The 18567-nt window shown below is 38.2% G+C and overlaps 1 protein-coding gene and 1 pseudogene across 1 annotated transcript in view; both read right to left on the reverse strand.

Annotated features, from left to right (window-relative positions):
• The window catches only part of plxna4 (plexin A4), a 659145-nt gene that overhangs the window by 214294 nt on the left and 426284 nt on the right, over positions 1-18567 (reverse strand). Inside the window, 2 exon segments of the mRNA XM_055154191.1 lie at positions 2089-2242; positions 15324-15447. Of these exon segments, the coding sequence (XP_055010166.1) occupies positions 2089-2242; positions 15324-15447 (278 nt within the window).
• Positions 14740-14858, reverse strand: LOC129409082 (5S ribosomal RNA; annotated as a pseudogene).

Here is an 18567-nt window from a genome sequence, read left to right on the forward strand (position 1 = left end):
ATGTTTAGCCCCACCACGTCCAGAGTTGATCAATTTTTATTCTCTTTTTTTTGGTCATCATAATTACAAGGCTACTGCACTTCTATAATGCTATCATTGACAACTTGAAACAAAAACAAATCCTCCATACAACCTTTAATGATCAATTATCGATTAATCGACTAATCATGCCCAACCCTAAACTGTACCTCATTTTCGGCTTACCATGGCGCTTATATTGACAAAATTTCTAGCGACCACTAAAATTAGTAGCTCTCTGGAATTTTTGTTTTACAAAAAGTAGCTCACAGGAGGGAAAAAGGCTGGAGATCCCTGGTCTAAATGAAAGGCACTTCTGATAAAATATTTTGTCATTTTCAATCACAAGCGTTCTCGTGTACACAGACCCTTAATGTCATACTGTGGAACATTCCAGGCAAAGCAAAAACACAAGGAAACAAGCTGGAAATCACACCGTGCACCTTTAATGTTGAAAATCACATCACCTATCGTCTAAAGGAAGTGTTTTTTTGTTTTTATCAGGGTATCGTGTATTTTTAGTATCGAAATAGAGTTTGAAGTTTCAGTCCCTTGACAATACGAGTCTGATGTCCCCCCCTGGCACTAAATCAACACAAACCAGACTTATACTAGTACACTTTGTTTTTGTGTGTTTGAACTGTGCTTAAATGAGCTCCCTGGATTCCCCCTGGAGCTGATCCACTTACACGGGTTACAGAGGGGAGATCCCAAAGAGCAGTGATAAGTAGTGTTCATTCAGTGTAAATGTGTCCTGGGGCAGTGCTGGGGGGCCCACCCGGAGACCACGAAAGAAACTCAAAATGAGACACAGAAACGAGCCCCAGGACAGCGGAGGAGAGGAAAAGTATGCTAATGTTAATGAGGCACTGCTTTCTGGAGGTACAGTAGAAAGATGTTTTTTTGGGTTTTTTTTGGATTCACGGATTAAAGCTAACATCTGTAATTAGACTGGCAGCTCATGTTTTGTTGTATTCTCACATGCCACCACTAGATGTCACCTATGTTACTGCTGTCGGACAGGGCTCCAGCTTTGGCTTGACAGAAGAAGACCAGAAGAAAACCAGCACGAGTCTGAACCAAAGACTGTAAATTGACATCCTGAATAAGAAGTGTTCAGGGAGAGGTCAGTCTGTACGAAATCAGCCGTTTTCAAGGAATCTCCCCTATGAGCCATCTCAGATTTGGCTGAAAAAAATTCTAAAAATTTGTAAAAATCACCAAATGAAAGAATTTCACATTTTAGCTCAATCCCTTGAGTGGTTCCTGAGTTATGGCCCATTGAAATTTTGGGGACTTGTTCACTTTTTAGTAGATGTTTTTATTACTTTAAACTAATCAGAATATGCCAACATTCCTCTGGTAAAAAAAAAAAAAATTATCAACATCTAACTGTGCCCACATGGGGAACTGAGGCTCCAAAGAAGGGGCCAAAAAGGTCACATTTGGTTTGTGACCATATTTGGGGCTCTACAACATCCACATGAAAGCTCAGAAAAGTGTGAGATTGTTGTCAGAAATGGTCATTCTCTCAAATATTCAGGTTCAGCAGTTAGTTTGTAAATATCTGCTTGGAGTAAATAGATCTTGGACCTCAAAAATTGAAAAAAAAAAAATTGAGCGGCAAACAAATGTGAGATTTTGGGGTCCCACAGCGCCCCCCTTAATAAAGATATCCAATGTTTGACAGCAGATTCAGAATCTATGACCAAGACGCTACAATAATACAAAGTTTCAGCTTCCTAGCTCTATTTTTTATGAAGTTATGGTCTCCTAAACATGCTTATAAATTAAGGCTTCAGGAAAAGTGAGCATGGCCCCAAAATTTCAACGGGCCATAACTCAGGAACGACTCAAGGGATTGAGTTTTGGGGATTTTTTGAAACTTTTTCAGCCAAATCTGAGATGGCTCATAGGGGAGGATGGCTGATTTTATACAGACTGACCCAGAGGCACATTGGCCTCCTTCTAACTCTCGCTCCAATTGGCTTTACATTGAACAACAAATCATTTACAAAATGAAAAGCTGAAAAAAAAAAAAGTTGACAAAATAGTGGGTATTACCTTTACCTTTGTCCACTATGATCCGAGGCATCTCCCGTTTGGCCGGAGACGAGCAGCGGATCCTGTTTCCCTCCACGAGTCCGTTCATCTCAGTCAGGTCCTCAAAGGTGCAGTTGACTCCAGCAGAGAGGTCCGGGACGTTATGGGCCTCCAGAACCAACTGTAGAAACACATACATGCAGGAGACATGGTAAATACAAAAACTTTCACAAAATGAATGTCTTGAACACAGCTGTAGCACACATTTAAGACCTGGGAGTTGAACCTCCAACCATTTGTTGATGTGTTGAAATGTGGAAATTCATTGCAACCAATTACACACACACCATATAAAAATTAGGACTAAACAGAGACTAAACTCATAAAAATGTGAATACACCATAAAAGAATATATATGTGTACTAAAACTAGTATGGATATAGGGTGCGTTTACATTTGCATGACCTTCACTGCAAAATTGGGACTAAACTGGGACTAAACCTGGAATTAAAACAAGAGTAGCAGATCTAAAATAGAACTATAACAGGACCAAACCAAAGAAATCTATCTTTGTATAACTGTAAAACAAATGTAAAAAGTTAGTATTTCTTTCAAGTCCAGTTTTAGAGACAAGGTTGGAAGAGACATCTGTTAAACTGGGACTAAACCAGGAACAAAAAAACAAACAAAAAAAACAGACCCAAACTAAACTGGGAGTAGAACAGGAGCAAACCAAAGAAATCTACATTGTAACTGATGTGGTAAGTTAGCATTTGTTCCAAGTCTAGTTTTAGAGACAAGAGACGTCTGATAAACTGGGACTAAACCAGAACAAAACTAGAACCGTAATAAAACTAGGGGTGTCAAATTATCGCGTTAATTGCGATTAATTAATTACAGTCATATTTAGCGCGTTATGTTTTTTAATCGCGTTAATCTCATTTTTAATCTCTAACTTTAGTGTTTCTGTATGTGAGTTGCTTTATTATAAAACCACGTTTCCTTCCGTAGTTACTGCGCGGACACTGACGTGCTCCCGCGAGCCGCGTGTGGATCGTGTTTTCTCGCGTACGCGGCGTAAACCGCGCTTCCTCCTGTGCGCCTTTAAACCAGAACTAACACCAAGACTAAAACCAGGACTAAACCCGGACTAAACCCGGACTAAACCAGGACTAAACCAGAACTAAAACCAGAACTAAAACCAGGTCTAAACCAGGTCTAAACCAGGACTAAACCAGGACTAAACCAGGACTAAACCAGAACTAACACCAGGACTAAAACCAGGATTAATCCATTCCAGGACTAAACTAGGACTAAAGTAGGTCTAAACCAGGACTAAAACCAGTGATCTCATATATAAAGCATTTCTCTATCAATAATATTTTTAATCTGGTTAAGGAAAGACTGGACTTTTTATTGTCTTTAAGTAGACAAAGGTTATTATGTTCAGATTTCCTCGTCTTTGCTACTTTACAACAAACAGTTTCTTATTCATGGAGACTTGGGCTCAACAGCCAATTTGGGGAGATTTGTTAAACAATAAATGACTTTATAAAGTCACTTTTTAAAATCTATATCAGTCTTTTGATCTGCCACAATAATGTAATAATGAATTTAAATGAAAATACCTCAAATTGAAGGCTTTTCTCAGCAATTTTTAGGTGAGATTAAAATGAGATTAATTAGATTAATTAATTACAGATCATAATTAATTAATCTCTCAATTTTTTTAATCGCATGACAGCACTAAATAAAACTAAACCAAAGACATCTCTCGACACTGAAACTGATCTAATAAGTTTGCATTTCTTTCAAGTCTAGTTTTAGTGATGTGGTTGGAAGAGACATTTGTTGAAACGAGACTAAACAAAGAACAAAAACAAAAGAAGACCAGAACAAAACTGGGACTAGAACGGGACCAAACCAAAGAAATCTACACTGAAACTGAAGTAATAAGTTAGTATTTCTTCCAAGTCTAGTTTTAGAGACGTGGTTGGAAGAGACATTTGTTAAACTGGGACTAAACGGGGGAACTAAAGCAAGACGCAAAACCAAGACTAGCCCAGAACTAAACTAGAATTAAAACAGGACAAAACCAAAGAAATCCACATTGAAGTAATAAGTTAGCATTTCTTCCAAGTCTAGTTGTTGTCTAGTTGAGATATCTGTTAAACTGGGACTAAATCAGGAACCAAACCAAGACTAGACCAGAACTAAACTAGAACAGGACCAAACCAAAGAAATCTACATTTATAAGACCTTAAAATTGATGTGATAAGTTCGATAAGTTTCTTTCACTTCCAGTTTTAACGATGTCGTTGTAAGAGACGTCTGCTAAACTGTGACTAAACCCAAGAAGCAAAACCACGACTTGCCTAAAACCTACATTTGTACAATTGTAAAATAGATGAAATAAGTGAGTATTTCTTTCAAGTTCAGTTTGAGCGAAGCGGTTGTGAGAGACGTCTGCTGGTGCGCCGCGAGGAGAGCCATCTGGACAGTGGTCAGTGTCCAAGCACAGCCCAGGGACGCATAGAGCACGAGTCGACGGCCTCAGATTCCTCCTTTACGAGATTAAAACATCTCCGCTCTCAATGCAGATGGACACTAAGATCAAGTAGTGACACTTTTACAGCCCGTCGAGCTATTTCTAAAGCCATCAATTCACTCTATGGGTTTATTATAGTGAGCGAATGTTCAGACTTGGAGACTTTAGGTGGGCACTAAAAACTATAATGGAAAATGAGAATGGGTAAAAGATGGGGTTTAAGACTCATTCAGTTTTAATATACAGGAGTTTTGTTTAGTTTTTTATTAGGAAAGCAAACCTAAAACTGTAAAAAGCTGAAATAATGCATGTTGATATGAAATAAATAAAAGCTATAATGCTTATTTTTCACTAATTAAACATAATTTTATGGGTAATCGCGTCTAATTGATTTGAAAGTTTTAGTGGCAAGTTTTAAAACCATACTACGGAACATTGTCCATGGATACTGATACGTTTAATGTCCTTCTTCGCAAGGTTTTAGCTAAAGGAACAACATTTCCATGAAAAGAAAAAGGAGGAAGCTCAACTTCAGGTCAAAGAAGAGTCAGGTTTGTGGAGATGTGAGTCCAAAACCATTCTTTTATTTTAGTCAATTTTTTCACAAATGTTACATATTGTGGCTTTAAGGCTAACGAAGATGTAGTTATTATGAAATGGGACCTATATATTTTGTGTAAAGGTCCTATATCCTCCTGACTACCAGAGGAAAAAATGTATTCCAATTTAAATTTTTTTTAGTTTCCCCAGTTATTTAGAAGACAGTGACTATACTGAAAACTTTTTTTTTCTTTTTCAAGTTTTTATTTGAAAAATACAGCATGTCCACTATAGCGGACATCAGAACTTTATTGATGTACAAATTTAACAATTTCCATAGAATTCAATTCCATAGAGAGTAACTGAACTCAGGATTTATGTCCCTCAACAACCTCAATACAGATGTGTAGTGCATTTATTTTGGAACATTGCACTTTGAACTTTTTCTGGTTTACTTTGTGTGATATTTGAGGAAGCAATTCCCCTTTTTTGAAAGACACAGAAAGACTTGGCACTTAGTGCACATCACATAGGTTTTGCTGTTACAGCCAGATCTACGACACCTTGATGCATGTGGTTCATCCACCATTTTTGCGAGATGTAGCGCTCCATAGTGTCTTTGAAGCCCAATACATTTGAATGTTTGGATAACCCAAACAGGCTAAGTAAATGGAGCACCCAAAGAAAGTCTTCAACTCTCCAGGGGTAGTGTTTAGTGATGTTCCAGAATGAAGGACTTCACGTTGGTTTGTGCACATCAATGTACTGTTCAAAATAACAAAGTGGGGTCCAGTTTTGGCATGTTGTGGCATCACTGCTTAGAATAATTGGAAGATGATCCAGTTGGGGGTTAAATCTTAAGGAAAACAATAAAAAATGTCAGTTTTTTCTTTTTAAAGGTGAAAGATTGTTATAGTAAACTATTACAAAATTGAATTATTCTGAATAGTTTTTTTTGCAAAATGATTTGAATGAACTAAATATATAAAATACATTGTAAAATACATAATACTAACGCAAAATTGACTCTTCGGAGCTTTAAGCCAGGGGTCATAAAACTTTTCTCTCGGGGCCACATTATCGCTCCTGACTGTGATGGTCAGCCGTATAACTAAATTGTACGACCCTGACGACGTAGATTATATTCTTTGAAAACCGCCACACTTTCTTTACATATCAGACAAACTGCACAATCATTACACTGAACAAAAAAATAATCGGTCGTCCACTGTTCTTTGAAAACTCCGCACTCTCTGTCAAGTTTTTATACTTTAACAGGAGTCATTTTTCTGTCCTTAACTGTACTACAGAACTCTGCATTTACTGTTTGATAAATACTTGCATAAATATAATTACTTGCATATAAATATACAATTTTAATTGACAAAAAAAACAACAGAAAACAAGATGCAGGCGTGTTATTATTTGTCAAAACGTAATTTAAAAAAATAGGCCATGACAACTTTAGAGGATTGCCTCATGGGGCCAGTTCCAGTGGTGGGGGGACAGAGGGGCTGGGGGACCGGTCAAAGGGGAGTGGAGGGCCAGAGTCAGCCCGCAGGCCCCTGCTTTAAGCCCAGACCCCGTTAGAAGGTTGTTACGTCATCACAAACAGACCTGGAGTTGTGTTTCGTTTCATTCACACATGTCCGATTAAACCTTCATTTTTAGTCCGTCTACATCTGCAAATCTCAAAATGCTCCGTTCCACCTTGTGATGTCATGGAGCGGTAGTTTTCAAGTTAAAATACAACTTTTACTTTTAGTTCAGGAGAGATCTGCATTTCCAGGGCTTAAATTATCCAAATTATTCTAGTGAAGGTGTACAGAGTGTTTTTCTGTTTGAGAGAAGAACTCAACCTAAATATCCAAGGTTTCTGCGTTAAACATGTGTGAATGAAACAAAACACAACTCCAGGTCTGTTTGTGATGAGGAAACGACATTATAACTGATCAGAAAATAGGATAATATGGGCCCTTTAACAACCCAAACCTGCAAACTGCACTTTCCCATGTATAACTATCCAGCAAAACCTAATCAGAGAAAGAGACTTCATTGAAAAACATAGGGTAGGTTTCAGTATATACAGAGATATAGTGAGGCGTGTCTGCACTCTGGTCCAACATTCAGATGAGAAACCGGAAATGCCGCGATGCTACGGGAAACCCTGACCTCTGCTGTTTTATATTGCTGTTTAATGAAAAGATGGCGTGGCGTTTGTGAGCAGAAATAATCTTCTAAATAGAGTTTATTGAGTCGACTGGCTGCTCGTCTCTCACCTTTATTCTCTGTCACTGGTTTTATTCTCTGCTTAAGCGCGAGATATGGACGGACCTTGAGTCAGTTCAATATCGCTGTGGGTAGTAATAGGTTTCTATAAAAATCGTTCACCTGGAAATACACTGCATAAACAGCATTACAAGTGGAAGAGCGGCGATAAAACATATTCTGATTAGAAAGCGGATTTTAATGCAGTCCATAACCAGAGATAGGAAAATATGAGATCATGTGAAAGTTGTGCTACTTCCAAATGTTATAACTCAAATAAAAGTCAAAGTATTTTAAAAGATGTAACATTTTTTGGGAGATTGGCCACTTGCTGGTCTTCCTGGAGATGGCTTTACTGCGTCTGAAATGTCCCACGTTATCGACTTAAACTTGAATATCTTAATGGTAAGAAGCAAACATGCAGGTGAAGTGACGCGCCCACGTTACAAGTCAGATCTGTGGAGAGGCGACCCCAGTCAGAGTAAAAATTAAAGCTCCTGTACCAGATTTTCTTCCGTGTGTATTTGAGTAAAATGTGTATATTGTATCAGCAGCTCTTGAGATTAAAATATGTCTGCTGTGTACTGTCCGCATCTCTTTACAAAGTATTTTATTGCCTGATAAGCAGGAAGAGTATCGTTAGCATGTTAGTGCCAGCAAAAATCTGAGCTGTGGTCTTAGAGTTGTGAAAAGAGCTTACAAAACTAACTGCAGTGAATAATTAGGATGCTCAGAATGCATAAAGTAAGTGAGGAATAACTTTGGACCACTGCGAACTGATCTAAGGCGACATTCAGACTGCAGCTCGAAGCGAACCAAATCAGATTTTTTCGCCCCTATGTGACCTGTAGCTGATCTTTTAATGACAGTCTGAAGGACACAGATCTGATTTTGTCAAATGTGACCCAGGACACTTGGATATGTGCTCCTGAAACCGATACATATCCGATCTTTTGACATGCGACTTCAGTCTGAACGGTCAGGTCGCATTCATCCCACCTACACGTCAGGCTCGGAGTCTCGTCAATGGAGGGAAAGCGAGTGTTAGAGAATTCTATGATATAAATGTATTTCTTTGATTCAAAGTCTCATTAAAGTGTTACTCATTTATATATGTAATTCTTTCATTAAAGTATTAATCATTTAAAGAGTGAAACATTTAAATATTAATCATGGTGTAATCAACATTGCTTTGGGTCTGTTTTGGTTCAGGAAGTACGTGACATGAAAACAGATGAATGACATGTCAACTGACCGATTAAGCTAATCTACTATGGGCGCCAACAATTCTGGGTTTGTCCCATCTTATGTTAAAACTGAAGGCCTTGGGTCATTGTCTATCTTTGGGATATGTAATCAAGAGTGAAATGGGAGGGTGGTTCAGTTGACGATTGTTAGTTATAAGATAACATGTGAAATGTATGTATTGTGATGTCATCAAGTATGCTTATCTGTGAAATGATTCTCAATAAAAGTGTGACTTGGAGAGTTGTTGAGCAGAGTCGGTCAGGGAGCTGACAGACAGTGTTCACGACTCTCCTTGCGCAAGTATAATTATAACCGTCTCTTTCTGGTGTGTCTTTATTTAATGTATTTTTAATGTCTTTTGGGTAGAATTCCCTGACAGCGAGGTTGGCGAGTTAATTAATATTTAGGGGGATCACTGTATTCAGACCTTATTGGAACTGGTTGGTTTCTGAAATGATTACCAAAGATGAAGCGAAACGAAACAACAAAAAAATAAAAGAGCCTAAAGAACGAAGCAGTCGTGGACGTGTAACCTGTCCATTTTACGAAGAACTGGACTGTATTTTGGGGGACAAGCCCAGCGTTTAGGTGATTTCTGTAAACACTGAGCATGATCACTGCTTGTGCACATGCAGGACACTTTTGGAGCGTTTAAAGTTCACACTGGAGATCACATACAAGTCGCATTTAACTGGAAATGTGAGCGACCTTGCAAAAAAAAAAAAAAAAAAAAACAGATTTGACAAAAAATTGAGCCTTAATCCTTGCAGACTGAACATAGCCTAAGTTCTGTTTATCATGTTTTTAAGACAGTAAAAATCAGGTATAGCGCCAAGTTACAGGTCAGATCTGTGGAGAGGCGACCCCTATCTCAGTCAGAATGCCTGTTTTTTCAGTATTTTTGAACTACAAAACCACCTGTAACGGACTAAATGTAAGATAGAGCTGTTTAATGTCACACAGTGGAACATTTCAGGCAGAGCAATGACATCTCCAGAGAAAAACGCAGGCGACGGGCCCCCCAACTAAAACGTTGCATAGTTCACCTTTATTTTTTTGCCAAAATTACTCAACTATTTGTAAAACGAAACTTCATAACGCGCCTTCAGAAATACAAAACAGTATTACAACTATTTCACCACTTTTCTTTTAAATACCCACATGAAATTGAACTCGTGCCGGAGATGATGTGATTTCTACCTTCAAGTGTCTCTCTCAAAAAACACTATTTAATAACACAAAGGTCAGGTAGTGCATATCTCCTCACCAGCCCCCCCCGGCCCGCCACGGCAATCATCCGGCTACCGAGGACCAACTGGAGCCCCGAGGTAACTAAGGCATCCTGAGAAAAGGTTAAACGAGCACGCAACATTTGAGAAAACACACGCACACACACATACACACGCCTGCCATCTCTTCATGAATATTATTAGGGTGGAGGTGTAGCACAAATCAAGCATACACGCCTCTCTGACCCCGAAAACACGCCGGGAGAATGGGCACTCAGGCCTGACCTTAGGAAAAGCACTTTAGAATTCGTGCACTTTCGGAGATTCAAAACCAGTTGTGAGAGCGCTCATTAAAAAGAGAAATGGGAGTGAAATGTGAGCGAGAGCGGCTGAGGGCAACAGGAGTCGAGCATTTGGGGCTGGTTCGGTTTAAATTATGAAAAAATTTGATTCTTTAGCGTGAAATTAATTTGTATATTCTTTGGAGCTCAACAGTTGTAACCTAAATCCATGACGTGATTATTTTTTAGTGTTGTTCTGCTACCATTTGTTTGAGATTTGATCCAATATCAATACTTGGCCTTAGTCTTCTCGCCGATACCGATACCTAAAGCTGTACAATTAATCGAATTTTGATCGTGATTTCGATTTGTGTGTCAAACAATCTCCAAACTCGAGTTGAAATGAGTAAAGCTTAACAAAGTTTAGAACAGCTGGATATATAGTTTATTTTGGATACTTTTATATTTTTCTATGCCTTATTTCAACTATATTTTTATTCATTTTATGTTTTATACATCGCAAAACTGCTCTAAGGTTCATATTTGTAGCCTATATTTATTTTCAATTTGAAAGTTTTGCCTAAATTATCAATAACAGTGTGGGTTTTTTTGAGAGAGAGAGAGAAATGCTGAATAAATGCATTGTGTATCTAAAAAATAATTGTTTGAATAATCCTGATAATGATTTTTTCCATAATCGAACAGCTCTACCGATACCACTCCGAATGCGAAGAAGTAGACTAAGGCTACTCAATGTTGTTACAGCACAAGAGCAATAAATAAAACTACTAAAAGGCTATCTCTAAAGAATTTTGAGAACCAATTGAGGCAAATATATAATAAGCTTGACCTTTAGTGCTGATTTAAGCACTTACACTTTTCTAATTCGTTACTTTCTACCGCAGTGCATGGGTACAACCTGCAGCGATGTCTGTAAAAAGACGCTCATCCTCATTCCAGCATTGGTATCGGAAGAAGAATATTATTTTTATACATCGCTTTTCCACCTTGAAAGCATAAAGCTCTTTTACATCAAGGATCCACTCACACATTCACACACATATTCACAGACGGGTGAAGTATCTTGAACACAATGAGCACCAACTCACCCCCATTTTAGTTTTAGTTAATGATGTATCTTATATTTTATACAGAATCTTCAGGAAACATCTTCCCCGACAACATCTATCCAGGTGCAGTCAAAATGATCTGGCGTTTAAGTTTATTAGCAGTGATGCATTCTCCAAAAGCATCAACGTCTAAAAGTAGGTATACTGGGCAAAAGTGACTGCTTTAAGATTAAAAACAGGCAATACATGTTGTTATACTCCACAAATTGTATAAGAAATGGAAATGTAATGTAGTTTAATGTACATATCAATAGTTACTTACTAGTTTTGAAGCCTTATATTATTCCTCTAATCTATTTTATCATAAGGGCCCAGTCAAGCAGAAGTAAACAGCAAGGCCAAAAATTCAAGTTAATGCATCTGATATAAAAATGTATTGAACAGATACATATGTACTCTAGTTTATGAAACTGTTTACCTTTTTTCTGTACCATTTTTGGTTCTAAAGTTACATACGTTTTAAACAGACCATGTATGAAACATGGAACAAAAATTATTTCCCAAATTTCAAAGACCTGCAAATCATGTAAATAAACTGATGTATTTCATCATATCTTGTGTTATTCCATCTTTGAACTGTTGATGAAGGTACATGATTTTTCAAAAAAAAATTATTTAAAATGATAAAAATTTGCTTGGAAGGACTGACATATTTTATAGAAATAGTTTCCTTTCATTTTGAAGTAATTATTAAAGTATTCGGAAGAAAAAAGCAACAAATTATGTAAAATCCTGCACCTTCTACTTGTTTGCACAATTTTCCCTCCGTTACTTTTCCCTCCGTTACCATGACCTTTCTTAATAAAAAATCTCATTACTCAAAAAGTCTTGTACCATATGGTAGAAAACTATATGAAGTAAATATTCAAACCAGTTTGTTAAGGATATGTAAGTGAGAACCGCTAGTTATCACTGTTTGTATTTATTGCCCAAAAAGTGCTGCATATTTCATTCCCTCCGTTACCGACATGAGTTTTTTAAATTTTTTGTCAACAACTTGAAAGAATATCACAGGTTTAACTTTACCCTGTTGGAGTGTAACTCTTTCCTACATTCTGATACTTTACTTATTTCAATAGTCCCTCTAGTTTCTGAATAAGAGACATTTGAATGTAAAAAATCTGTCCCCGTTTCCCTCCGTTACCACTTGACCGGACCCATATACTTATACTTATACTATATACTATATATTTGTATGTTATAACTATGTTTCTTTATTTAATTACTATTGATTTAGGGCATTTTGTTACTTCTTCTACTTCAGCCATTTGTGTAGTTTTCTTCTACAACACTCAAAATTCCCCAATGTGAGAAAATCATGTGTTCTCTTATATCATATTTCCTTAACCCAGCATGACCAGAGCCTTATATGTTTCCTTTCATTAACTCCACATCTGTTCTTCTGCAATAATGTTCTATTCAAATGATTTCTGAATAAGGAACATTATAATTTCCTTCTCTTTACAAAGCATGAAATGAATCCTGGCATGTCAAAAGGCCACTTATTGATTCAAGTGTTGGCGCTGAATAATCCGCAACATTAGAACATTTGGAGGGCGCGTGTATAAACAGCTGGGGCCGGTTCAAATGTAAACTGTAGAGCATCGCCGACACTGTTCAAAGAGGAGGTCAGGGTTTGAACAGAGCGTTTGGCTGGCAGCACAATTATGTAACCACACAATTAGTCATTTACATACAAAAATATAATATGTCCTGAGTGCGCAGTTGTATCAGTGCCAAAAGAGGAATTATCGTCCAAAACCGCTGGTAAACGGGAAAATTAAAACAGAATATTGTATCTTGAACGGGCTCTATTCACGATTATGTGACAAAACCGGAAGACTTTTGCGGAAACACGAGAATGACGACTTCCTTTGGGCTCTTTTGGCGTGAGTAACTCTGACAAAATCTGGGAAAACTGAGAAAATGGCGCAGTTTTCTTCATCTAGGTCAGTGTTTCGCAAACTTTTTTTCTGGGGACCCATATTTTAAATGTCACAAACCTTCGCGACTCATTCGTAAATCACAAAATAAAGGTGGATTTGACCATTTTTATCGTGTCTCTCTGAACAATTAGTTTTAAACAATGAAAAACAGTAATTGAAGCAGCAATAAAAGGATCCATAAGTCGCCTATTTGGACTTTAAATGTAGCCCATTTCTTTTTCTTTCCAACATTCAACTGAACCAGCAATACTGGAACAAAATAGTCAATAAAATTATTACAAAAAGATGAGAAATGATACAAAACATGTCTTAATATTTCAGCATTCTAATGAGATAGGTGGGTCTGTCTGTGTTTTTGTAGTGCGTTCAGTCCGAGGTGCAGGAGGAGAGCGCTTATATCACTTATATCAGGTGCAGCATTCAGTCTGTTTCTGTTCTTTATTTTTATTTTTGTAAGAACAGAAAATCCCAGTTCACACATATATGTAGTAGTGAAAGGAATAAGCATAGAAATACTGACCCTATTGAGGACAGGATATTCTGATGAAATGCTGATCCAGAATGATGATAACAGTCACAGATCCATGTAAACAACTGTATACTGCAGAGCTACATGCAGATCGTGACAAGACGACCCAAAAAAAATCTCCTGTGACCCACATGAAGGTCGCAACTCAGTCTTTAGGAAACAATGATCTAGATGTCACTGTATTTTTCTTTTTTTCATAAATTGCTTATTAATTTGTGTATTATAGTTTGTTTGATTGATTGTAGCGTTCAGTTATGTTCATCAGATCAACAGCTACAACCAGCTGCCTGTAACTGACATGAAGACACGATTAGGGTCACGTCCCTCATGGAAAGCTTTGGAAAGTTTTATCACATGTCCATTGTCGTTAAGTACACTGGAAATCGTTATCTGCGTGTTTCCAGATGTTTTCCAAAAGTGAATAAGTAAGTAAGTAAGTCTTTGTTTATATAGAGCAGGGGGGTCCAAACTTTTTTCATCAAGGGCCACATATCTAAACACAGATGAAGCAGAGTGCTGATCGAGGGCCGTAGACTGGAGCTCAGTACAGGGAATAATTGAATATGTGCATGTTTAACATGTTAGAATGAGCCGTCAGTCTTTATTCACGCTAAGATCCTTAAAACCACACACTAAATATTACATATTTGCTTTATCAAGGTAGATTTTCAAAAAACTTACAGTAAATAATTATTTTTTAATTGATGTAAGGTAATTTGGGCCAATTCACCTGGAAGTCTGAGGGCCAAGAAAAATTTGTCTGAGGGCCACATTTGGCCCCCGGGCCATAGTTTGGACATGCCTGATATAGAGCTTTTCACAGACATATGCGATAATTCAGTAACTCCAAACCTGGTGATGGTAAGTACTGTAGCCACAGCTGCCCTGGGGCAGACTGACAGAAGTGCAGCTGCGGTGCCTTGCCTAAAGACGAAACAACATTTTTTGTGACTGGCGCCCCCCTGTGGCAAACTGATTTTCCCAGTGGTCTCCCATCCAAGTACTAACCAGGCCCGGTCTTGTTTAGCTTTTGAGATCTGACGGGATCAGGCTTTGACAAGTCAGTATGGCCACATAGTGAAAAGTCCTCAAAATGGTGCCTATACCAGGAAATTAGAACTCTAGTGCTATAATTATTCAGAAAAAATAACACAAAAGGAAGGTATTTTAAAAAGACAGTCCAAGATTAGTCCAATCATAACTATTTAGACAAGTTCTGGCCCTTGTTTACTTTACGGTTGCTAGATAACAGTGAGAGATTTAACTCGACTTATGTCCATCTGCTCCCCTTTACTAAGATTTTAGTAAAATCTTAAGTATAATTATTATAACTTTGTTTTAGTGAAATGACTAGACTGGCCTGTCATTTATTTTTAGAGTATAAAGGAGAGGTCTGTAAGAGTATATAAAATGTAAACACTTGAAAGTAGTCCAGCAATTGATTTACTTATTTTGGTATTTGCCAAAGTATATCGATAAATATAGCTTTGTCAAGGAGCGGTCTGTAAGAGTGTATAAAAAGTAAAGATTGTACATAACTCACCGTGACACTGAACTGGGACACGGAGATGTTACTGGGGTGAACGCTGAGCCTCACACACTGTTTAATGTCGGAGGCAAAACGACGAGGCTCTGAAGAACGCTCACATTTCTCCTTCCTCGTGCACCTGTGAACACACAAACACACACACACAAGCACATGTTAGACACAGGTACACGCTCTACTACACAACTATAGTACAGACTGGAGTACACACACGCAGTAAGCTGAGCAGGGTTTACCTCGAGCACCTGCTGGCACGGGACACGGGAAATATCCTGCCATTCCCGCGCATAACTAAGTACACTGCAAAAAGTCTAAATTACTACAGAACATTACAATAACTTTAAATAATTCAAGTTTTAATATATTTAGTATGTTTTAAAGAGAATAGTGAGAATGGCACCTGTCTGTCTCCATGGAGATAAAGCTTTGCCTGAAATTATCCAGAGTATGGCTTTAAACTTATCTCTATGGAGAGTATGAAGCAGGTCACCTTACATGTCAGATCTGTGCAGATGAAAACCCACTCACGTTACAAATACACGTTCTTAGAAAAAAAAAAAAAAAAAAACTATCATTGAACAAATACAATGTACTGTAGATAAGTTAATGCCATATTGTGGAACATTTCAGACAAAGCAATAATATCACAAGCAGGTGGTGTACCATTCCACAGACAAGCACCTGCCAACGAAATATGCCCTAATTTTATGGAATAAAAATTATTCCACAAATATTTTGCACTTGTAAAAACAGTTTCACATGTGAAATAAAGTTTTGCAGCTGTACAAACCAAACTGTGCTTGTGCAAAAAATATTTGTGCTTGTGTTAATACATTTTGTACCTGTATCAGTATTTTGTATGTGTGGAGTAGTTTTGCATATCTGTATTATTATTTTGTGTATTTTGTATCTGCACAACTGGTTTGCATGTGCGTAAAACAGTTTTGTAGCTGTAGAACTGTTTTGTGTGTGGGAGAGTGACCAGAGTTCGGGTACAAAACTGCACCTACAGGCTTTCAAAAGTCACAAACACAAAACTGTTCTGAGTACAGATTATTTTTGGCACAGTTTTCATGTAATTTTTTCCCCCCGTCAAGAAACAGCCAATCTAGCCTGATTCATCAGCCGGTTTCACTTCGTGGAAACTGTCTGACCTCACAGCATTAAGATACTTCAGGTACTTTTTTAATTTAACTAATCGCTGCTATTTGGTTGAGACGTATGTAATGCGCCGGAACGCTCAGTGGTGTCCAACTAATTGCCGGCTTCACAGCTTTTCGCCGATTGGCCGGTGTGCGGCTACAACTTCTGGGGTTTTTGGGAACTGTCTAGTGTATTCCGATTCCTGACCTAGTCGATGAGGAGAAATGAAATCGAGCGGAGGCACCAGCCCGGCTACAGCCAATCAGCACTGCTACGTAAACTGCGGCGATAGATGAGGAGGGAATCAACACATCACGCAGGAGTGAAGACTGAAGATGAGGAAATAGCGGATTCTAAACTGAGTGAACTCCTACTGGTTGTTGATTATTATAGCTTACTGCAATGAGCGGGTGTACGTGTGACAGATCTTTCCACCGCAATTTACCTAGCAGTGCTGATTGACTGTTTGACGGGAAAAAATTTACATGAAAACTGTGCCAAAAATAATCTGTACTCGCAGAATAGTTTTGTGTTTGTGTTATGACTTTTGAAAGCCTGTAGGAGCAGTGTTGTACCTGAACTCTAATCACTCTCCTACAGCTACAAAACTGTTTTACACACGCTCAAATCAATTGTGCAGATACAAACATTTTTGCACACACACAAAATAATAATACAGATATGCACATCTACACATACAAAATATTGATACAGGTAAAAAAATGTATTAGCATGAGTTTGGTTGTTACAGCTGCAACACTTTAATTCGCATGCGAGACAAAATATTTACGGCATTATTTTTATTAAATTACACATATTTTTTGCAATGCACGTTTATCAATTTTCTCTTTACAGGCAGGAGTTTCAATTGAATAACCCGACCGCACAGTTGTGGTATTACTGTATAAGTAGAAGCAAAAATAGTACCAGCGAAAATAATGAAAGTACGTCGCCACTTATTAAACCCCAGCGAAACATAAATTGCATTCGAGTCGTATTTTAATATCGTGCGGCTTGTTCGTAATCAATCAATATTCGCTTAAAACCACACCAGCCTGTGTTACTGCATTTCTTTACACGTATTTTTACAGTGCAGATTCATCGTCGTGGCTTTACGTCCGCCAGGAGTGGTCCGTAAAAGGATCCGCAGTGGTCTCCGGTCTCTGGAGGGCGACGGGGGCGGGGTCGTGTTAAAACAATGTGAGCTTTATATGCAGAAGTAGAGCTGGTCTGCTGGGATGCTCGGGTTTTGTGCTCGCGTCTTAATGACTGGCATTGAGAGTCCGTGCCAACTGCAGGTGGAGGAGGAAAGAGGGGGGAGGGGATAGGGGGTAGGGTACATTTCATTGGAGCTAATACCAAGTCCAGGTGGTCTAATCCAGTCATTTACAGTGAGCTGGGAGACTGACTAGGGGCTTTTGTACTTGAGGAGGTATTTACCGCTAGCCGCCGGTCTGAAATAGATTCCCAGAGATATTATAGGCTAAGGTTTCTCAAACAGGAGCCGAAAAAGCCATTATGTTTGGTTGGTTATATTTTAAAGGCCGTGCAGGTTTATAAAGCTGAAATGAGGTTCACAGGTGGGCAGCGTTTATCCCAGTGACTATGTGTTTCCGGCGGGGACAGGCTGGACAATGGGCATTTACTTACACGGAATATTTACTAGTGTAAGCATTTATAAAAGAATTTAAAAGCACAAAAATGTAGTAGTTCAATGTGGTAGTAGAAGAGGTAGTAGAAGTAATAGCACGAGTAGTAGTAGTGTCAAAAACAGAGGCATTAGTAGTAGTGGCAGCAGTAGTAGCAGCAGCAGTAGTAGTAGTAGTAGTAGTAGTAGTGGTAGTAGTAGTGGTAGTAGCAGTAGTAGCAGCAGCAGTAGTAGTAGTAGTAGTAGTAGTGGTAGTAGTAGTGGTAGTAGCAGTAGTAGTAGTAGCAGTAGTAGCAGCAGCAGTAGTAGTAGTAGTAGTAGTAGTAGTAGTAGTAGTAGTAGCAGTAGTAGTAGTAGTAGTAGTAGTAGTAGTAGTAGTAGTAGTAGCAGCAGCAGCAGCAGTAGCAGTAGTAGTAGTAGTAGTAGTAGTAGTAGCAGTAGTAGCAGTAG

Source organism: Boleophthalmus pectinirostris, unplaced genomic scaffold (assembly GCF_026225935.1).
Source record: "Boleophthalmus pectinirostris isolate CB_2022bp ecotype Guang Dong unplaced genomic scaffold, ASM2622593v1 HiC_scaffold_18, whole genome shotgun sequence".
Classification (NCBI taxonomy): Eukaryota; Metazoa; Chordata; class Actinopteri; order Gobiiformes; family Gobiidae; genus Boleophthalmus; species Boleophthalmus pectinirostris.